At 41.9% G+C, this 23,104-nt stretch overlaps 1 protein-coding gene across 3 annotated transcripts; it reads right to left on the bottom strand.

Annotated features, from left to right (window-relative positions):
• Positions 1-3,759: 3,759 nt before the first annotated feature.
• On the bottom strand, positions 3,760-21,994 carry TUBA8 (tubulin alpha 8). Of its 3 annotated transcripts, none has more exons than XM_032844407.1 (5): positions 21,833-21,990; positions 13,597-13,819; positions 11,951-12,099; positions 9,599-10,279; positions 3,760-5,091 (listed from the first exon to the last, which is right to left on the bottom strand). In XM_032844407.1, the coding sequence occupies exons 1-5, from the start codon at positions 21,833-21,835 to the stop codon at positions 4,798-4,800; spliced, it is 1,350 nt and encodes a 449-aa protein (XP_032700298.1). In that variant the 5' UTR covers positions 21,836-21,990; the 3' UTR covers positions 3,760-4,797. The 3 variants fall into 3 exon arrangements, with proteins under 3 accessions (XP_032700298.1, XP_032700300.1, XP_032700299.1); XM_032844409.1 differs by having other exon boundaries at positions 13,597-13,661; XM_032844408.1 differs by lacking the exon at positions 13,597-13,819 and having other exon boundaries at positions 21,833-21,994.
• Positions 21,995-23,104: the final 1,110 nt, after the last annotated feature.

Raw genomic sequence — 23,104 nt, 5'->3', positions numbered from 1 at the left:
CTATTTGAACTGAATGATTCTTTGAAAAGCATAAACTACCACACCTCACCAATATGAGATACTTTGAATAACTCAATAAGTTTTAAAGAAATTGAACATTTAATTTTTACAGCTCCAAAAAAGAAATCTCCAGGCCCAGTTGGTTTCCCTGTAATAGTACCTTGATACAAAAATAAGACAAAGACAGTGCAAAAAGGAAAAGAAAACTGCAGACCAATATCCTGTATGGATACTGATGTGAAAATTCTTCACAAAATGTTAGCAAATAGAATTCAGCAATATATAAAAAGAATTATACACCTTGACCAGATAGAGTTTTATTCCAAGGATACAAAGATAGCTCAATATTCAAAAATCAGTGTAATCCACCATGTTAGCAGGCTAAAGAAGAAAATCACATGATCAAAATTAACTGATACAGAAAAGGCGGTTAACAAAATTTAACAAAATTCAGCTCCTATTTATTATTTAAAACTCTTAAAGAACTAGAAATAGAGGTAAACTTATATACTATATAACTCCATCTGTATAACATTTTCAAGGTAACAAAACTATGGAGATGGGAAACAAATTAGTGATTGCCGGTGTTTAAGGGTTGGGGGGGTAGGATGAGTAGGAATAAAGGGGGTAGCAGGAGAGAGATCTTTGTGGTGATAGAACAGTTCCTTATCCTGACTGGAGTGGTAATTACACAAATCTACACATGTGATAAAATGGCACAGAGATATGCTTACAAATGGTGTCAATGTCAATTTCCTGAATTTGATATTATGTAAAATATAATTGTTGGAGGAAATTGAGTAAACCTCTCTGTACCATTTTTGCAACTTCCTGTAAATCTGTATCTCACAATAAAGTTTTTTTTAAGAAAAAATAATAAGCAAAAAAATGGGCATTTTTATTGGATCACATTAAATTTGTAAATGAATTTAGGGAGAATAATATGTTTATTTTGTTGATAGTTACCATCCAATAATAAGGAATGTCTTTAAATTTGCTCAAGCCTATTTTTATGTCTTTGAGTCTGAAATTTTCTCATAAAGGCTGCTAAACATTACTAGTTAAATTGTTATTTCTAAGTATTTCTCTTTTTATTTCTGTTGTCAATGGAGGTTTCTTTTTCCACTAACCAATTATCGTATATTTGTGAAATCAAGACTATTAATTAATATGTTGTTTAAGTTGGTCCTATAGAATAGGGTTGTCCAAATGTACCACCATATCATCAACAAATAGAAATAGTTTCATTTCTTCATTTGCAACTATTATTCTTCTATTTTCCCTTATCTGAATACATTAGCTAATACTTCTAGTACAATTTAAATAGTAGTGGGGGTCCTAAGCATCCAGCATCCCTGCCTTGTCCTTGAACTTAGTAAAATGCCTCTAATGTTTTCCCATTAAGATGCAGGCTTTAAGACTGATGGAACTCCTAATATTGAACTATGGTTGAATTCCTGGAATAAATCCCACTTGGTTGTGCTGTATTTTTCAGTGCATAAATTCTGTTTGATAATAATTTGCTAGTGATTTTTGCACTGATATTTATAGGAAGACCATTTTATGTTTTTATTCCTCCCCTCCCACTGCAAAATAATGGAACCTGCTTAGACAGTCTATCTTCTGTGGGTGCCTGGGTGGGGCAGTCAGTTAAGCATCTGATTCTTGGTTTTGGCTCAGGTTGTGATCTCAGGATTGTGAGATCGAGCCCCACATGAGGCTCCATGCTCATCATGGAGTCTGCTGGAGATTCTCTCTCCTTCTCCCTCTGCTCCTCCCGCTTATGCTCACTTTCTGTAAAATAAATAAATAAAATCTTTTTTTAAAAAGTCTATGTTCTGTCTCATTGATCAAGAGCCAAACAAATAGCCTTACATTTTAGACTTTAGTTTCTAAATCCAAAATGCAATATATAAAAAATCACATAAGGAGTTCCATTCTGCACATTCATGAAAAGATGTAAGTCAAGTCTCACCTTTACTCTTGGGGATTATGTTACATAAGAGAAGGAAGGATAATCTAAGCACTACAAAATTTAATTAGTATCAGTATTGATATTAATTCTTACTGGCCCACTTACTCTCTCACTTTCATAATCCCTAAAATGCCCAGCATTATAAGTTTGTCACAAGACCTAAAAAAACAAACAAAAAAAACCTAGTTTTTTAATGTAGACAGTTTAGACTCACAACATAAGTTTTCAATCCCTTAGTAGATTTGCATTGTAATAGGAAAGGTGAGTCCACTGAGATTCACTCAGTGGCCCTTAACAACTCAGAATAGTGGGGCCAGCAACAATTTTGTTTTAGAGAAAAGTTAAATGCTGATCAAATTGCTGATAGAATTAGCAGTTTGGAGAAAATAAACATACTATCTTTTCCTTAGTAGGCTCATTTTGGAACTTAAGCTGATTGCTGTCAAAAGATTGGAGGTCTGTCCATCTCTAGGACCCAGGAATGAGGAATGCATATGAATATCCACGCTGCCAAACTAGAAAGAACCATAATTGAGAAATTATGGCATAAAACTAAAGAAATTTCACTAAATATTATATTAACTTTGGACTCCTAATTCCTGGGATAAAGTATTTAAAAGGTAAAAATGACTTTTGGGGGGGGATAAATGAGAGTGACTTGGAAATCCCTAAGAACTGGTGTTAGGATTCAAGAGCCTGGATAATCCAGACCCAGTGCGCTAAACAAACAACCTACAAAAGGCCGTCACACAATTCTCTTATCTAGCATCTGCCAAACTTGCTTTACAGTCTTAAGAAGCCTCTTTCTAATCCCCTACTAGAGAAAGAATAATCATGGTTCCTATCTCAGGTAATGGTACAGAATCACCCACTCTCCTATGTACCCTCTTTGTAGGGACATCTAACTCTGGCTCTAAAATTCAATATCCTACTTCATGACCAGAGTTGAGCAGGGCTGGAGGAACCCAACCCTACGACTGGACAAGGACTTAAACCAAATGAAGAAAAATGGAAGAGAAACTGGGGGAAATACATCCAAAGCTTTTATATATCATCCCTCAAACTTTCCTGCAGCCCTATCCCCCTTTATTCATACCTCTTAAACATGACTTTGCCATTCCTGTTAATTTAAACTAATTTACATTAGTCTAAAGGAAAGAAACATACCATAAGTAATTTATCACAGCCCTAAACCCTGGCCTTGAAGTTGTGTTATCTTCTCCCTAGTTAGGTCATAGTTATACACCAAGGAAGTCATTCAACGCTTATCAGAAATCCATAGGTAGGTCTCTCAACTTCCAATCAAGAGGGAATATGCCCCTTCTTGAGTTCCTGACTCTAATTCTGTAACACAATTTTCTAATAAATTTGTCTATGCAGGTACCTATGGGACTTGGTGCAGAAATGATCTCAGGTAAGGGAGGTCAGAATGGACAGGAGATCTGGACCTTTTTTTTTTTTTTTCACCATTATCTCCTTCATAGAAGAGCAAGAAAGTGTGCTTTCTGAAAAAAATCCTCCAACAATGATTAGCATTACTTCTTACCTAACCTCCCTTTTCTTGGACCATTTTATTCTATTTTTCTCAGGGCTTCCAAGGAATATACAATAAAAATTAGGGAAAATCAATAATTAACAAAATTTACATTTAAAACACAGGGACCTACTCTGGTCCCAACCCTGGGTATTTTACCAATAGTAGCTTCATCAGAACAGTTTTTTTATTTTCCTAAAATCCTACCAGAGCTGCCAACTTCAGGGAAAAGATGCATTAACTCATCCTCTCTTTTGTAAGTGTTATAGACTTTTATTTCTCCTCCATCCATCATTCTATGAAGCAGCAGTTGAAACCTGGACACAGATACCAAGGCATAGAAACAGTGTAGGGTAGACAAAAGAGAATAGAATTAGTAGTCCCTGATCTCTGAGCTCTTCTTACTTTGTGCAATATATCAACTCTGTAAACCCCAGTTTCTTCATCTATAAAATGAGCAGAATATCCATTTGAGATTATTGGGAGGATTAGAGATAAGGTATGTACATATATAAAGTATATTATATCCTGCTTTAAACCTTCCAAATTTTTGTTTCACTTAGAGAAAAATCTGAACTCCTTACCATGGTCTATAGACTAAGTATGCTCTGGCCCCAGCTTGGTTCTCAGATCTCATCTCCATCTCACAATAAGCTTGTTCCCACATCTATGTTTTATTCTATGTCCAGCATTCTCTAACTCCAGAATTTCAAATGATGCTCTCTTCTGTTGCTCAGGTCTCCATGGGGCCTTTTCTGACCACCCAGGTTAAAGGAGCATTCCCAGACAATTTTCCCTCATCACGTTTTTTTTTTTAACTTTCTATCAGTTAACACTACCTGAATTATCTCATTCATTTATTTGTGTTTTTACAAGGGCAGGAAATGTGTCTGTCTTCTCACTCTCTAAAAGTGCCACTCTCTTCCTGGAATCTTCCAATGCTCAGATCCTTCCACAGCCAGTAGGCTGCATTTTGAGGTGGGCCCAGACTAATTCAGCGTTTAAAATCCTGATTAGGCCTCTTCACAACATGTAACCTGCTTCACCCTAACCTAGAGACAGTGACTCTCATTTTTTTTTAGTGACACAAAGCTACTTTTACCCAAGGGAGGGTCTGAACAGCTCAGCCTCGATTTTCGCCCAGGCACTGGTGTCAGATGCCTCTTCCAATGGAAAACAGAAATTAGGCTGGGCTTAGGAGTGTAGTCTATTAATCTTGGAATAGTTAAATGTGCTTTGAGTGAAGAAGCATAAATAAAGAGACACAGCCAAGGGGAAAGTGTTATATTTAAAACTCCTCCCCTTCATTTTCTTCTTCAAATGAATCAGTCCCCACTTCTTCATAATCCTTCTCCAGAGCAGCCAGGTCCTCCCTGGCCTCAGAAAATTCTCCTTCTTCCATTCCCTCTCCAACATACCAGTGCACAAAGGCCCGCTTGGCGTACATGAGGTCAAACTTGTGGTCCAGACGGGCCCAGGCCTCCGCAATTGCAGTTGTGTTGCTCAGCATGCAAACAGCCCGCTGGACTTTGGCCAGGTCCCCTCCTGGCACCACAGTGGGTGGCTGATAGTTGATGCCCACCTGAGGAACAGAGAAAGAAGAGGAGCAATCAAATAAAATGCAGAACAGCCAAAAGATAACTCAAGATGGGGTTATCTTGGTAACACGGTGTGGTAGCAAGACACAGCCATGCATTGGGAATGGGAGCAGGCCTGGATGTGAAAAGGAGGAACCAAAGGTTTGGAGAAATGGACAGGTAGAAAGAGGTGAGTGTTGAAGAGAAGTTAAAAGTGAGTAGAACTGGGCGAAAGCAAGTTCAAGAGAAGGGCTATAAAATCTAAAAACTGTAAAAGACTAGATGGAATTTAAATTAAAACTTGGAGACAAAATAAAAACTGCAAAAGAAAAAGAGGAGAACAGGGATGACTGGGTCCCTCAGAGAGTTAAGCATCTTCTTTCGGCTTGGGGTCCTGGGATCAAGTCCCACATCAGGATCCTTGCTCAACAGGGAGTCTGCTTCTCCCTCTGCCTTCCACTCCCCTGCTTGTGCACCCACACTCTCTCTCTGCACCTCCCCCCAGCAAATAAATAAATAAAATATTTTTTAAAAAAAGAAAAGAAGAGGAGGAGTACAGGGCTGGTAATAGGTAGAAATGTTAGTGGGGGAGATCCAAGTAGACAAATGAAGAGTAATGAGATTATTATTAAGGGGGGGTGTACAATACATGTTTATCTTTAAAAGGGAAATAGATCCTCTTTAGAAGCAAATTAATTTTTAGACTTGAAGTTTACTTTTTCCACATGGTCATATAAAGTTTCTCTTAGTTATACTGTCAACAAATTTAGGGAAAATTCTCTGCCAAAGGCAAAGGTCTGTTTAAAAGATCAGGGAGGTGGGTGGGGCGATGGGGTAACTGGGTGATGGGAATTAAAGAGGGCACGTGATATGATGATTACTGGGTGTTATGTTCAACTAATGAATCATTGAATATTATATCAAAAATTAATGATGTGATAAACCATAAGTGACTCTTAATCTCACAAAACAAACTGAGGGTTGCTGGGGGGAGGGGGGTTGGGAGAGGGGGGGTGGGGTTATTATGGACATTGGGGAGGGTATGTGCTATGGTGAGTGCGGTAAAGCGTGTAAACCTGGCGATTCACAGACCTGTACCCCTGGGGAAAAAAATATATGTTTATAAAAAATAAAATTTAAAAAAAAATTAATGATGTACTATACCTGGGCTAATTGAATTTAAATTTTAAAAAAATCATGGAGATAATCCAGAGCAATAAATTTTAAAATCCAAAAGTTCCTGGAGGAGGTGTTAATGTTAATCCAGCCCCACATCTGAGGGGAGTGAGGCTGGTTAGAAGAAAAGCAAGGACTTCCATCAAAGAAAGTTAATTAAAACTTTTGCCTGGACAAGCCAAATTCCCAAGATCTGATAGCATGGCAGGGTCCTATAAGCTAAGCCTAGCCCAATCTGATGTTAGGGGCACTATCTGAGAAATCTCCCTCCTCCCTATACACATATCCCAAATCAAAACTAATCCCAGAAACAAAACTGTAGGAAACTGGAAGAAGTTGAAAGTACCAAACCATGATAATATTTAAGGGACACTGAGAACCAAAATACTATCCAAAAAATAGCTCTCCTACCTGGGTCATCATGCCTTAACTGTCAGCCTCTTAATTTCATAGCTTTAAAACACATGTCCTCAGGGTGCCTGGGTGGCTCAGTGGGTATAATCCTCTGCCTTCGGCTCAGGTCATGGTCTCAGGGTCCTGGGATCGAGCCCCACATCAGGCTCTCTGCTTCACAGGAAGCCTGCTTCCCCCTCTCTCTCTGCCTGCCTCTCTGCCTACTTGTGATCTCTCTTTCTTTCAAAAAATAAGTAAAATCTTTGTGTACGGTGTAAGAGAATGGTCGAGTTTCATTCTTCTACATATAGCTGTCCAGTTTTCCCAGCACCATTTATTGAAGAGACTGTCTTTTTCCCACTGTATATTTTTTCCTGTTTTGTTGAAGATTATTTGACCATAGAGTTGAGGGTCCATATCTGGGCTCTCTACTCTGTTCCACTGGTCTATGTGTCTGTTTTTATGCCAGTACCATGCTGTCTTGGTGATCACAGCTTTGTAGTAAAGCTTGAAATCAGATAACGTGATGCCCCCAGTTTTATTTTTGTTTTTCAACATTTTCTTAGCGATTCGGGGTCTCTTCTGATTCCATACAAATTTTTAGATTATTTGCTCCAGTTCTTTGAAAAATACCAGTGGAATTTTGATCGGAATGGCATTAAAAGTATAGATTGCTCTAGGCAGTATAGACATTTTAACAATTATCATATGGTTTCACTTATTTGTGGAGCATAACAAATAGCATGGAGGACAAGGGGAATTAGAGAGGAGAAGGGAGTTGGGGGAAATTGGAACGGGAGGTGAACCATGAGAGATTATGGACTCTGAAAAACAATCTGAGGGGTTTGAAGGGGCGGGGGTGGGAGGTTGGGGGAACCAGGTGGTGGGTATTAGAGAGGGCACAGATTGCACGGAACACTGGGTGTGGTGCAAAAACAATGAATACTGTTATGCTGAAAATAAATAAAAAAATAAAGAATATAACTAGTAAACAGAATACATCAAGGTATTTAACAAAAATATAAATTAAATTAAATTAAAATAAGTAAAATCTTTTTTTAAAAAATAAATAAAATAAAATGTATGTCCTCTTGAGATGTAAGTGGGAGTTGCAGCAGGCTATATAGCCAAGGTGGGTAGCCCATTAAATGAATTCACATCATCTATCACTCCTTTTAGACAAAAGTAGCATCTTGTTGGTAGAGGTGATGCTGAGACAGGGACAAAGGACCAAAAATGAGAAGGAAAAGGACAATGAATAAAACTTTGCTATATCACATATTTTGCTAGATCTGACCCTGACCAGCAAAAAACTTTGTACCTGGAGCTAACTGTCTTCTCTCGAAGAGTAATTATCCCTTCAACTGAGTCAAATAGGGACAAACACCCTTGGGGAGGATATGAGAGGATGAAGTTTAACAAACATGAGCTTTTCTGAAAATCATCTTAAGATGCTAGCCCTACCTATCTTTCTGGATATAATCCCCAAACTTCAGCTTAAAATAAAAGGAGAAAATGAGGGGCATCTCCTTTTTGTAAATTCCCCACCACCCTCACATCTCATTTTTTCTTTTTTCCTATTTATTTTCCGACTAGCTTGTTTTGTTGTTTGTTTCCATTTTAAAAATTTAAAAAAGAACTCCATATTTTGGAAGATCTCCTCAGTTTTCACAAGAATGACCAAAACTGATTAAAAACTGGTGCAGTCTAGGGGGAAAAGATTGTGTGTATAGCTAGGAGTACTACAATGTATGTGTACTACAATGTATGTACTACAATGTATGTGCTATGGTGAGTGCGGTGAAGGAAAAATGCTACAAAAGGAGATGAGCTCGGTCAAAGCCTAATATACAAATAGGTCAGTCAAGAGACTGGTACATGATGCCTTGTTTTTGTAAGTCCCATCAGGGAAGAACAGGCATGCGCATCTCTGTATATCTAGCAACTGGTATAACCACCCCTGGTGCTGAGTGAACCTCTGAACTACTAAAGGCATGGCTGGAGGTTACTAACTAATGTAAATGATGGTAGCTACTTTGATAGTGGAATCTGACTAAAGATAATGGGAGCACAGGGCAAAGTGATCAAGCAGTTCATAAGCACAGAGCCAGCGGCATGCCTTACCAGTGCAACTCAAAGGAGTGACTTCTGACACTCAACGTTCACTAGTTCTGAGATCCATGGGTTTTCCCAGGATGTTGTATCTACCCACTAACCCTCAGAGTTTGGCATTTTACAGATTGCAGACACCTGATCTACAATAGGTTTCCCAGCTTCTGCTTATTCCTGGTTAATGGAAAATGTCAGGGCTTCACACAGTAAGTGGTTCACTATCCTAGAGTCACCATAAAATTTCTTATCCTCACTCTAAGTTAATGAAGACTTACAGGATGAATACTTAATTTTTCAAAAATAAATTGGGAGAGGAACACATATTTTGTTGAAGGAGGGAATTTTATCTCTCTGGTAACTTGAATAACTTGGTTAACTCCATTCTCTGATCTATTGTCAGATTACAGGTACCTCCACTTATTCATCCTGTTCATGCCACTTGCCTGCATGGATTCTTTCTAGCCTGTTCACTCCTCCTTATTAGAGAAAAGCCCTTTTCTTCCTGACCTTTGAGATGCTTGCAGATGTTAGGGTATGAGCAACAGGAGGCTTCTCCCTACTGCAGTATTGCCCCTCCAAGTATCACAATTGTCCTCCTCCCCCTTCTTTCAATAATCTTCTCAAATTTCTTCTTACCTAAAATGAATGAACTAATGAAATTATGGTTATATTTGTCTTAAGCCCTCTCCCCATATCATCCCATAAAGCTTGAAGCTCTCATGGAATTGTATATCTAAGACCCTGGAATTTACACATCTTCCTCCCTTCTCCCTGGTAATCTCCTCCTGCTTCTCTAATTGTCTATCTTCTCCCTCAGTCATCAGCTCTCACCTTAAAGCCTGTGGGACACCAGTCTACAAACTGAATAGTCCTCTTGGTCTTGATGGCGGCAATAGCGACATTCACATCCTTAGGTACCACGTCCCCCCGGTAGAGCATGCAACAGGCCATGTACTTCCCATGTCTTGGGTCACACTTCACCATCTGGCTGTTGGGCTCAAAGCAGGAGCTGGTTATCTCAGCCACAGAGAGTTGTTCATGATAGGCTTTCTCAGCAGATATAATGGGTGCATAAGTGACCAGTGGGAAGTGGATGCGGGGGTAGGGCACCAGGTTGGTCTGGAACTCAGTGAGGTCCACATTAAGGGCCCCATCAAAGCGGAGAGAGGCAGTGATGGAGGACACAATCTGGCTGATGAGGCGGTTGAGGTTGGTATAGGTGGGGCGCTCGATGTCTAAGTTCCTGCGGCAGATGTCGTAGATGGCTTCATTGTCCACCATAAAAGCACAATCTGAATGTTCCAGTGTGGTGTGGGTGGTCAGAATGGAGTTGTAGGGCTCCACCACTGCAGTAGAGACCTGAGGGGCTGGGTAGATAGCAAACTCTAGCTTGGACTTCTTGCCATAATCTAGGGAGAGCCGTTCCATCAGCAGAGAAGTGAAGCCAGAGCCAGTGCCCCCTCCAAAACTGTGGAAGATCAGAAAGCCCTGCAAGCCGGAGCAGGCATCTGTCTGGGGAGAGTCGAACATGAGAAGAAACCATGAAGACAAGTTTATGAGAACACCCTCATGTGAACAAAGGCAGGCAATCCTATCTGCCCCCACTCTATTCCTTAACATTTTTATGTCAGTAAAACCAAAACAGTCTTGAAGAATTAAGATAAAAGGAGTTGGGTTGATCTTGAGAGGACTAGCTAAAATATATAGGGTGGCAAACTGCACAGGTACATACCACTAGGTATATGGAAGGCTCCAGCCCAGTGGCTTGGTTGAACCAGGAATAAGAATTTCAGAACCACAGTGGTTAATAGCTTTGCCCTTTGAGAACCCCAACTCCTTGCCCATTTTCCCTGCCCTTGTCATTGGTTTTGTGGGAGCTGCTGACTATACATCCCAGCCCCACCTTGAAAGGTGGCTCAGTGTACAAATTTCAGAGATATAAATGGAGTCAGAGAACCTGAGTTTTAGTATGAATTTTGTCATTTCCCAGTTGTAAAAACTTAAGCAAGTTATTGAACCTCTCCAGATCACTGTTTCTTCCTGACTAAAGTAGGGCAATTTAAAAAAAAAAAAAAAACCTCATCTCACAAGGTTATTGTGATTATCAAATGAGATAGCATGATATGCTGAGCAAAGACTTGATATGTAGTAAGTACTCAATGTTAGCTTTTATGAGAACTAAGAGAATTCGGACAGTCACAAATTTCTCATTGGGTATGATCTATGATACTTATTCTAAACTTTTGGGGCCCACAGAGAGCTTTGAGACAGATAACCCCTGTGAGCCCTCCACTAAACAGAAAAAGTGAACATATACAAAAATTTGGCACCTTTAGCTCCCAAGAACCCCTGATTAAGTCCAACCATTTCCATTGTAAAGATAAGGAAATGAAAGCTCAAGGCAATAAAGTGGCCCACCATACAACTCAGTGCTTTCTAGCCAAAACAACCTGATTTAAATCCCAACTCTGCCACTTTCTAGTTGTGTGATCCAGCTAAATTATTGAGCCACACTGGCCCTCAATTTCTTTTTTTTTTTTTTTTTTAAAGATTTTATTTATTTATTTGACAGACAGATCACAAGTAGGCAGAGAGGCAGGCAGAGAGAGAGAGGAGGAAGTAGGCTCCCCGCTGAGCAGAAAGCCGATGCGGGGCTCGATCCCAGGACCCTGAGATCATGACCCGAGCCGAAGGCAGAGGCTTTAACCCACTGAGCCACCCAGGTGCCCCCGGCCCTCAATTTCTTCATTGTAAAGTACAGGTAAATGACTTTCTGTGTATCATTATTAAAGGAATTAAGTGAAGGAATGTATCTAATTGGTATTTGTAATGGCATTTGTAAGTGCTCAAAAGTATCAACAATCTCTTCCTCTCCTCTTCCAAGTTAAATTCTGTGTTAACCTATGCTTCCAACAAGCAAAGAGCTAGCCTTCTTTATACCTGGAATTTCCTCCAGATACTACCATATAGTACTGATAAGATTTAGTAAGGCATTGGCTTGTAGGGTTGTTCATGATGTCCAGGTGGAAGAAGGGGCATCATCCCTGTGAATGCTTCTTACAGAACATAAGCAAAAATTCCCAAATCTTAGGAGCTCTATTCTGTAGACAGGGGCCATATGCTTCCACTTATTCTGTCTCTTTTAGCCCGACTCATCAATTCCCTACCCTTGTTCATACTTACCAGCTTCCGTATGCGGTCCAGCACCAGGTCGATGCTCTCCTTGCCCACTGTGTAGTGGCCCCGGGCATAGTTGTTAGCTGCATCCTCCTTCCCTGTGATCAGCTGCTCTGGATGGAAGAGCTGACGGTAGGTTCCTGCCCGAACTTCATCTACCAAGAGACAGAAACCATCAGGTCTTACCACATTGTTTATAGAGGAGATGCATCCCCCATTAAATATCATATAATACTTTTCTGGGTCTCCATTTCCTCTACCTGTAAAACTCCACTGAGGTAAAACCAGACAACCCTATAATAAATCTGCAAAAGGTTGAGAGAATTCCAGGGTAACATAGGCACTAATAGAAACAGAAGCCTGTGACTCAGGCAAAGAGAAGCTTTTCTGCTCTGCTGGCAGGAACTTCTAAAAGCATTAGGTTCACAAAGTTCACCAAACACCAAAGCTGATTGCCCCTTCTTCTTTCTACCTTGGCCCCTTAAGTCTTCCTTTTTGTTTTTTCTTTCATGCTGCAAGGTTACCCAAAACTTTAACCCAATTTCATTTGCACCAAAATGTTCTAGGGATACAGAGAAAGGTTCCAGGGGATCTGCTCTCCGAGGAATTGTCCCACCCCTAAGCTAATATATGTCAGGCACTAGAGATATTTTAGAATGACTTTGAAGCAGAGCTATGCTCCAGGTCCTAGAAGGGTCCACACAAAGTAGATATATGGCAGACCAAGATGTATCAAGCCCCAACTACATGTCCTCTTTTCTTCAGAGTTCCTCTATGCCCCCACCCAGGGAAATCACTCATTTGCATAGTGCCTGGGAGGGTAATCTGCACATTTTATATTTGTACAAAGTATCCCAGGGTTGTGTACCTGTAATCTGTTGCCCCTAGAAATTAGTGTTTAGGCATTACAGACATTAGCCCAGATATCTCTGTGAGACTTACCCATCCTTTGCTTGGTGAACCAGCGCTGAAGCTGAGGAAATCCTGATGTTAAGCTGAGGATTGACCCAGGAATCATACCCAAGGGAAATGATGCCGGAGTGGTGGAGAGAACTCAAGGGAAAGCTGAAGCACCAAGAACCCTGTTCTAACACAAGTCTGTTTTCTAGGATCCAGAGGAGGTTCCTTCTAGAACTGCAGCAACCTCTGGCTTTAAGAGAATGTGTCTGCTATTATTTCATTTTGTGTAAGATACTCAAGGTTATAGAGACCCATGAGAAAAGACTGCAATTATTATAGAATCAGAAACCTATACTTTGGAAAATTGACTATTTGGAGACCTCTCATATTTCCTAAAATTATTTTTATTTTTCTACTATTTTATTTTTCTACTCTTAGCACATAGTTAAGACTCTCTCAATTTGGATCTTTCTCAACAGGTTTAAGGGGTTTAAGTACAGGGTATTTTGTTCTGCATAGGTTACAGCTATAATGGGGAAGCAGAGATCTGTCGTCTCTATTGTGAGACTCCACCAGACTGTGGAGATTTCAAGAAATTGACAGAAGTAAGTGTGGGGTGGGGTGGGGTGGGGAGGTTCTAGCTGAGCCACCTCCACCTTCCAGTTAGAGATTCTGCTTCCTTAGCTATCATGGACCAAAGGTTCTGCAGCTTCATGTTGTTTTCTGTAGAAAGGATCCTAGCCCATACTCACCTACTACAGTAGGCTCCAGATCTACCATGACAGCCCGAGGCACATGTTTCCCATTTCCAGTTTCACTGAAAAAGGTGGTGAATGAGTCATCGTCGTTGACCTTGCTGGCCTGGACACCAAAGGTGCCATCTGCCTGGATGCCATGTTCCAGACAGAAGAGCTCCCAGCAGGCATTGCCAATCTGAACTCCTGCTTGACCCACGTGGACTGATATGCACTCCCGCTGTGAGGAGAGTACAGAATCAAGGTCAGAGAGTCCTAGGCCTTGGTTATGCCCTTGTGCTATATCCTGCACATCTGAGGACTTGTCTCTCCCTAGCATTCAACTCGCAGGATATCCATCCCTCCAACCACGCCATATAAAACCAGGTGGGATCTGAGGTGTCAGGTGTCTAACCCTAACCCCCTCAGTCTGGACTGAGACTTGGCTCTGAGGAAGAATCAGTTTTATGGCTTGCTCCAAAGTTTGTTTCCCAGGTTAATCTTTTGTTCCAATAAAAGGAAAAAGAGGGCAGCTATACTCATAAAACAAGGGGCTAATTCCAAACCATGAAATTCCTGTGCTGATGAAGGTCAAAGGATGAACCAGTGATAACAGCAGAAATTGTCCATAAATTCCCTAGCATACACAGTGGCAGCATTCATATTCATGCCTAAGACCTGACCTTCCTAGACAACAGCCTCTCTCTTTCTCTCTCTCTCCCTCTCCCTCTCCCTCTCTCTCTCCCTCCATTCATTTCCCTCCCTCTCCCTCTCTTTCTCATGCACACACACACACACACACACACTCAGAGTCTCAGAATATCATAAAGCAGATAAACTCTCATGGAAGGAAAATACTTTGTAACTAGGTATCATGAGTGTCTTTAGTGTTCTGGCTACAAATGTAGGAAGAAGAAAAGACTGTTACATCAGCAAAGGAGAGTTGAGAGTGCATAATTTGTTGGGAACCTAAATTAGGTTCCTCACTGAAGCTGGAAAATTTCTTTGTAACTACCATAATTTGCTCCCTTGTCTATGTCAGGGCACATATTAAAGCTGACCTTTAGAGGGTCCTTACCTCTCTGTTACTCTGGTACGAAGCCACAATTACCTGATTGATCATAATACTAATAGTTGAGGATGAGAATAGGTGGGTGTGTGGGTGTGTTGGTGGCAGAAAGAAAGAGAGAATATGAATGTCTGTGTATTAATAGAAGCTGGGGTTTCACCAGAAATCATGATCACATCACCTCCATATATCCCACCAATGAGGAAGCAGTGGCCAACACAAAGTGGCTCTGTGCCTGTGAGGCCTGCTAGAGTCCAGATGGGAAGCATGTGTTTCATCCGTGGGTTTCTATTCTTATCCATGACCCGACCTGGCATTTTCCAGCTAGGTAACCCAAGCCAGGAGCAAAGCCTCCAGAAAATTTGGCTGGGCATTGAAACACATGGAGCCGGAGGGAACCTGTAGGTTCTCTGGGCAAGGGAACAGGGCAGTTACCCCGAATAACACCTCAAAGAGCCAGAGGTGCCAGGACCCATTACTCCCTAATTCAATTTTAGAACTGAGTACCTATCTTACACCTGCCCTTGCCTTAGGGAGCATAGAGCACGGGTGTTCACAGCAGCCAGTATGTAACATAGCCCTATCTGGGAATACAGCCCAGCTACATTTCCATGAGTCTGGTGGCCAGAGAAAGGTTCCACTCACAAAGTTGTCCACACCCCAGCGTTTAAATCTCGCCTTCTCAATTTACTTGCTATGCTGTGTGACCTTGGCTGAGTTAACTAATTTTGCCTCATCTGAAAATAGTAAATTAGGGGCACCTGGGTGGCTCAGTCAGTTAAATGGCTGCCTTTGGCTCAGGTCATGATCCCAGGACCCTGGGATCAAGTCCCAGGGTCCTGGGATTGAGCCCCTTGCTCAGGGGAGAGCCTGCTTCTCCCCTACCTTCCATTCCCCCTTCTGTGCTTGCTCTCTGTCTCTCTGTCTCCCTCACCCTCTCTGTGTCAAATAAATAAAATCTTTTAAAAAAAATTTTAATGAAAATAATAAGTTAGCCATGATTATGTTGTTTTTGCCTTTACCATTATTATTTTCATTATGATAATACCTTGTAGCTTTATTCTCCACCCAGAAGAAACACAGGTGGAAAGTTAGAGACTCCAGGTCCCCATTCTACTCACCTTTACTCTAAGGTCTATTTTCTGCCTTTACCTTGGGTCTTAATTCAGACTTTAAAAAAGTGTCCTACACCCAGAAACCATCCCACAACCAGTGTGTTGTTAATCAGTCCACATCTTTCATATCCAGGCAGCCATGACTTCCTAAAGAGGTGTCTAAAGCTGATAGGAATTTGGAGAGACCTAAAAAAATACCTGATCCTATGGATCACGTTCCAGGTGACAGAATCCTCTGTGGCCCTGACCCTCAGTCTTCTGAGCTTTGGCCTCCCCCACCAACCACCACCAAACCCCAACTATCCTCCAGGTCTGTCTGTGGTGCTATTTGCTCTCCAGTCAGCCCTTCCTTCTGGAACACTCTTTTTCAGCAAGAATGCAGGGATATTTCAGAAAGATCAGAGGTCATGGGAGGAAGAGTAAAGCCTCTTTGGGACCAGAAAACTACCAATATGGTGATATCAATGATATAAGCCTTTTTGTTATCCCCTTTAATCTCACAAACACTGATAAATATGCCAGTCTTCACAAACATGCTCTTGCTCTCTCGCTCTCCCTCTCTCTCTCTCACACACACACACACACACATACACACCCCTTAGGAAGAGCTATTTTCCTTGTTAAACTAATTTAGAGTAACTGGAAGTATAAAAGAATCTCAGAAATAACTGATATGTTCAGATGCTTCCAAAACCCAAAAGTGGCTACACCAATCAAGAGAAAAGGAAGATCCCTCAATACCATTCCCCACTAACAGGAACCAGGGCTCCTGGGAGAAATGAAGAGTTCTAGGTCTGGGGCAAGGAACATACAAGATGAACCTGGAACATTTTATGGTGCCTGAAAGCACAGAAGCTAACACAGATTGGGATGACGTCAAAAGATCTCAGAAACCAGCTTGAAGAAACTTCCACTGCCAAAGATGAGACAGTATGAGCACCAAAAAGAAGAATAATGGTACTTGATTGGAATAGGATGTATATAAAAATCCACAACTCCTTAGTGTTATCAAGAAAAGAAAACAAATAACTCATTTGTCCCCAAATAGCACAGTTTATGAGGGAAAGCTCTTTTTTTTAACTGAAGAATATCAGCTAATAAATGGACAAGGAATGATATATTAAGAAATGTTGCCATATTACAATCCCTAATCACGTAATTGATTTGGACAAGGATGCCAACACCATTAAGTGAAAGGTTGATGGGAAAAGAATGGATATTCACATAGCATTAAAACATCACTGTAATTTACAGGTTACAAGGGGAAAAAGTAACCACAACAGTTGTTAGCCAAACAATACGGGGATCAATCTTAACAGCACCAGACATTAAGAATATCCTGATGTGATACAACATGACAACATCACCCCTGAGGAATTCTTATGCATAGCCTCGGGATGGCTGAGTGGCTCAGTTGGTTAAGGAACTCTTGATTTTGGCTGAAGTCATGATCTCAGGGTTGTGAGATCGAGCCCCACGTTGTGCTCTGCACTGGGCTTGTAGCCTGCCTAAGATTCTCTCTCTCTCTCTCTCTCTCCTTCTGCCCCTCCCCACCCTACTCAGTCTTGCTCTTGCATTCACTCTCTAAAACAAACAAACAAAACTCAGCCTTAATCTACTAAACATTTTTTTTTGGGTGCAATTTTGTGGTTTATTAAAGCACAGGAAAAGGACCCATGGGCAGAAAGAGCCGCTGCACTATTAAACACTTTAAATTTAGTTTTCAAATGGTAGAAAACACCAGGTTCTGAGTGATAAGTGACATCATGAGAAAACAATAAAATAAATCCAGAAGGTAAAACATTCTACAGGGCAATTGATACAATCTTTTTAGTTCATGAAAAATAAAGATGATAGGAGAGATTGTTCCATATCAAAAGAAACTCAAGAAACACAAGTCCACACGTAGTATGTGCACTTTGCCTGAATTCTGATTTGAACAAATCAAAATTATTTGGGAGACAAATAGAGAAATTGATTAATTTTGTTAAGCATGATAATGAAAGTATATTTAGGTATAACAATGTCCTTATTTTTTAGAGTACTTTTTTTTTTATTCTGTTCAGTTAGCCAACATAGAGTACATCATTAGTTTTTGAGGGTCACTTCCAAAGCATTTGGGGCAAAATGCCATGATGTCTGTATTTTACTTTAAAATACTTCAACAAACACAGCAGATAAAATAAAAATGGCAGAAAATGATAATTATTATTATTAAATCTAGATCATATATGTATGGATGGCATTAAAATTTTTTCACACTCAAAAGAAAAAAATTAAAGAAAGGAACTACAGGAAGAATGGGAGTAAAGATTCCATTCACCATAATTATCTTATCCTGCAGGGCCGAGGCTCTTCCTGTCCCATTTCACTTAGTCATTATTCAACTAACAATATTAAGAACTAATTTGTCAGGGGTGCCTGGGTGGCTCAGTGGGTTAAAGCCTCTGCCTTCAGCTCAGGTGTTGACCCCGGAGTCCTTGGATCGAGCCCCACATCGGGCTCTCTGCTCAGCGGGGAGCCTGCTTCCTCCTCTCTCTCTGCCTGCCTCTCTGCCTGCTTGTGATCCCTGTCTGTCAAATAAATAAATAAAATCTTTAAAAAAAAAAAAAAGAATTTGTCAGTGCACGGAGCTAGTCTTCTCCAGCCACTGCCTGATCACCATCCCCATCTCCCTCCCTGGAAGTTCTACATAGATAAACACAGAGCAGACCCAGTGCTGTTGGCCTTGTGAGGTCACCCCTCATGCTGAAGAGAGGTCATCTATCTGACACAACCAGGGATGCTATGTCAACTGTAAATGTTTAGGACACTAGAACTATACTGGCCTTGTGGGTCACCAAATATAATTCCCTCCCCATTTTACAGATGAAAAATCTGAGGCTGAGAAAGTTAAAGGGATAAATTTGAGATTTCATAGCTCTGCAGCAGGAGCCCAGATTGGAACCCAGGTCTTCTGACCTCAGCCTGAGTTCTTTCCTTTATACCACACAACCTCCAGCCTCACTTGCACTCTGAACTTCCAGGGCCCTGGGGTGTGCCCACATCTACATCCACGCAAGCCTGATAGGGTATATAGCAAGGCCAAGCTTGTATAGCAAAACTCCAAACAGAAAAAAGCTCAGTGCAGAAAGAAACAGTACGGCTTGTGGTGGCAGCCTCTTTGAAAATGGGTCATCCTTCTCTGATAGAACCAAGAATCTTTTTTCAGGGCTGATGTGTACAAGGACAGGGAGGGGGCCAAAGTATAGAAGAAGCTGACCCAGCAGAGGATATTTAAGTCCTAAATTTGCTCCAAACTCAGATTTCAGATCTCCCTATCTAGCCAATCAGAGCTCATGTTTTCTTTCACAGTATTTCTCTCTCAGTTCCATTTCGAATCTGGGCTTGTAGAGCTCAGACCACTTCTGTGCTCCAGGGATGCTGTGAGGTGAAAGGGGTCCCCTGTGTGCTGCTGGACCTCTCTGCCCAGCAATCCAGAGGGTGAAGATGAAGGAGACGGACAGATCTAATACAGGAGTTTTCTTTCCTCAAGAAAAGTATGACATATCCTTACACAGACCTAGTGCTGGTATAACTACAAAAGTTACCCACTCTTTATTCCTACAACAAATGTTTATTGTGTTATTATGTGTAAGAAGGTATGGAAAGGTACTAGGCTAACTCCTACTCCTCCTACTCATTAAATTCACTTCATACAGGAAGTCTGGGAAACCACAAACCAGCACAGGGTCCCTACTATGTGTTCCCAAGATCCACTTCTTCTCTATTATTGTATTTATCACACCCTATTATAGCTGCTTGTTCAATTTTCTGACTTCCTAGCAGAGAGAAAAAGATTTGTGAGGGCAAGGAACCCCTGCTTACTCAGTACATCCCCGGGAACAAGCACAGTGCTTGAATGTAGTGGGTGCTTAACAAATATAGGGATGATTAGAATGAAAACTGCACTGAGGGGTCTTATAATCTATTTAACAAAAGAGTAGGCAGTGCTGAAGAGACAATGAGAGTTCAAAGGAGAAAAAAACAACTCTGGCTTGGTTTCCTGGAACGGGAATATTTGCAGCGACCTTGACGAATTTTAAAAACATGCTAAAATGATCATTTTAGTTGAGCTTAGGAGCAATGTTAACAAGAGGCAGGAAAACTTAGGGCAAGTCCCACAAATCATGCAGCTTGCCTGATGTGTAGGCTCATGAAAAGCAGAACAGATGAGACATCTGTGCCATCTACCTTCATCTTCCATGGGGAGGGGAACCTATGTTTTGCAGAATATCAAAAAAGAATTTCTAAAACTTTACAGCCCTATTATAATTCCAGTATAAGAAACCTTTTCATACATCAATCTTATATTATTTCTATTTTAATATTAGTCATTCCCTTTTATTTTGTTCTCAGATGACTAAGATCAGCTAATTAAGACCCTCTGTGGAAGGAGATTTGTAGCTTCAAAAATCATTTTGAAGTATCATAAAACAATAAAACTGGCATATTATCTAGGACAGGAACAGACCAGCGGTATATGACACATGAAAACCTGAAACCAGTCCACATCTCTTGAGCACCAATGTGGTCAAATGCCACACAGCTGCTTACAAAAGCATATCATTACACCAAATATGTCTAGTGGTCAGGCTGGGCTAATAAATCACCTATATTTTAGGATCTAGGTCAAAGATGTTGTCTACTAATAAAAAGTAGATCCACAGTGTTATGGAGGAATAACTAAAGTAAGAAGAATTGTGACTCATTAAAGATTGCTTGAATTATCGCTGCTCAAAGCCCTTCAATTACAGCATATTTAGAATCACTCAGAACAAAGAATAGATAGCAAGCCAGAAAAAGCAAGAAAAAAACTTGACCTAAATTAACATCAGTGAGTGAAAGAGGTTCAAGAGAGGGGTCTTGGATTATAGGCACTGCATTTAGGGCAGCAATAGCGATGACATTAAGACCACCTTTAGGAATGGCAGGAATGTGAAGTAAATAGACTCCCAGCCTAAGAGACCTATTGGTGTCCGAAGGCCCTTAGGCGTTAGCTGACATTGGGGACAAGTGTGAGAGACAGCTAAGCAGTTTTAATCTGGTACATAGCACCCATTTCATTTTCCCATTCTCTCATTATCTGGGAGAAATTCTAACAGGAAGACACAGACAGTGGAAATGTCAACCACAAAGGCCACAGATAGCATTACTGGTCCCTTGGCAGCCAAAGGGAAAAGGAGCAGTTGGTCCTCTTTCTCCCCGAAGGAAGAAGCAATTGGGTCCACCCACCCCCTATCACCGGTCCTGAATTCACCAGCTATTTCCCAGAAGTTATTTTTAACTTTTCATCTTCCTCTCAAGGTCACTCAGGAGCCCCCCATCCCCTGAAAGGACACTCAGCAACAGCAATAGCCCTCTAGCTCTGCATGGGCCTGACTTGAGCCTGAAGCTTCCTATGAAAACTCCTCCTCATTCAGCCAGCACCTTTGCCCTAGCCGCTGCAGAGGGAAGTTCTGTGCATCAGGGCTCCTCTGTTACTCAGAGCCATGGACCCCCACAACGTCTGGGGGAATCTGTGCCTAGTAATGGGAAGGGCAGAGGCAGCGGTGACTCTAGAAGTGGTCTGAGGTCAGAAAATAAGTATGGACCCTACAGAGCTCAGCCATGCCTACCTACGTGGGGGCAGTTTGCAGAGGGCTGCAGACACAGAAGCAGTGACCACATCATCCCCCAAACACTCTAGTCCCTGAGCTGCATGTCTGGGGATTCCTCAGAATCTCACCTCTTCGGCGCCTCCTTCCCATATCCTCCCTCTCCTCATCTGCGTGCGCAAATCTCCCCTAGGTCCCTTTGTGGGGCGATTCGCCTCAGGTCTCTATGTATATTATAAAGGGTGCTGGCACGGGTGTCCTCCGCCCAAGGGCAGGGACCTCTTCGACCCTGAACTGACACCCCAAGAGACTTCAAGCTCCGCAGATCCAAAGCGATGGATCTGTTAGCCCCCGCGTAGATATGGCTCTCGGCTTGGTGCCAGCCCCGCGCCCCAGATCCCTGGCCCCCAGCCCCGGGACCTGGAAAGGCTCACCATGGCGGCTGCTCTCCTCGCCGGCTTGCCTCCCAGCTGGGCCTGCCCACCCCAACTGCTCTAGATACAGCCGCCTCCGCTGTTGTGACACACTGGGCGGGAGGGGGCCGGGGACAGACATGCTGGGCCAGCAGCTGCCCTGCTGCATCACAGTGCCCAGGGAGGGGAGGGACCGGGGCAGGTCACAATTGCTCCTCCCCGTCTACTCCCGGCTCAAATCCCTGGGCAGCCGCGATGGCCCCGCCCCGCCTCTGGGTCCACCCTCGGCATCTTCCGCCGCTGCTCCTGCTGAGAATTGCGCGGTTAGCTTCCCAGAGATTCCGTGGCTCCGTGGGGGAGCCTAGCCCAGTCCTATTACCAAGGCGCACTCATAGTCTGTGTGACCGGCCATTAGCTGGAAAGCTGTTTAGAAAAGAAATGTAAAAGTGCTGCTAGACAAAATGTTCGTCACTGCCCAAACTTTCATTCTCTTCCTGCCGCCAAACACTAGCCACCTGATTGGGGTTTAGTTGATGGCAGTCATCCTAAGCCCAGGAGAGTGCGGGTCTCGCTGCTAGGAGGAGTAAGCTTCCAGGATCAGCTCTGCTTCTTACCTGTCTGTGCTTGAGCAAGTTGATGAGTCTCTGGTCTAGTAACCTCTTTCTACTTCCATCAAAGACTGTGGTTACTGGAGAATTACCTGAGATAACATGTATAAACCATAAAGCTCCAGGTACACAGCAGGTGCTCAATACTTAAGCTGTTTCTGTTTCTACTGCTCTATCGGTATACATCACTCTTCCACCATTATTTTCAAATCTCTTTCTTGATCCATTTATCATCACTCCCTCTTCCTACATTTAAGCCCAGAATGTACTAAGGGATGTCAAGGATCTGGCTTCCTCTTTGCCCAATAATAGGGCCTCCTCTTGGGGGCCACAGGACGTTGAAGGGCAAGGGATTTCCCCTACTAGTTGGAGATGGCTAAGAGCAACTGGGTCTGGCGTTGGTATGAGCCCTTCTCTTTACACTTCGGATTTTGAAAACATTATTAAACCTCCATCCACTTTCCCTAGCAGAGACCAATCAATCTCTGCTGAAATATGAAACCCAGTCTCACATCCCACTTTTCTCTGGCATCTAACCACCAACCATCAAGTCACTCCAGGCAAATTCATGGCTTTTCTGCAAGACACTACAACACAGAGCTGCTTTGGCCAAAGTACTGATACATACAGTATACCCACTGATACATACAGTACTTATTGGATTATGAGTTGAATTTTTGTCTGT

Source organism: Lontra canadensis, unplaced genomic scaffold (genome assembly GCF_010015895.1).
Source record: "Lontra canadensis isolate GAN:19392208 unplaced genomic scaffold, GSC_riverotter_1.0 scaffold153, whole genome shotgun sequence".
Taxonomy (NCBI): Eukaryota; Metazoa; Chordata; class Mammalia; order Carnivora; family Mustelidae; genus Lontra; species Lontra canadensis.
The sequence above is the reverse complement of the archived record's forward strand: the minus strand, read 5'-3'. Positions and strand labels throughout refer to the sequence as shown.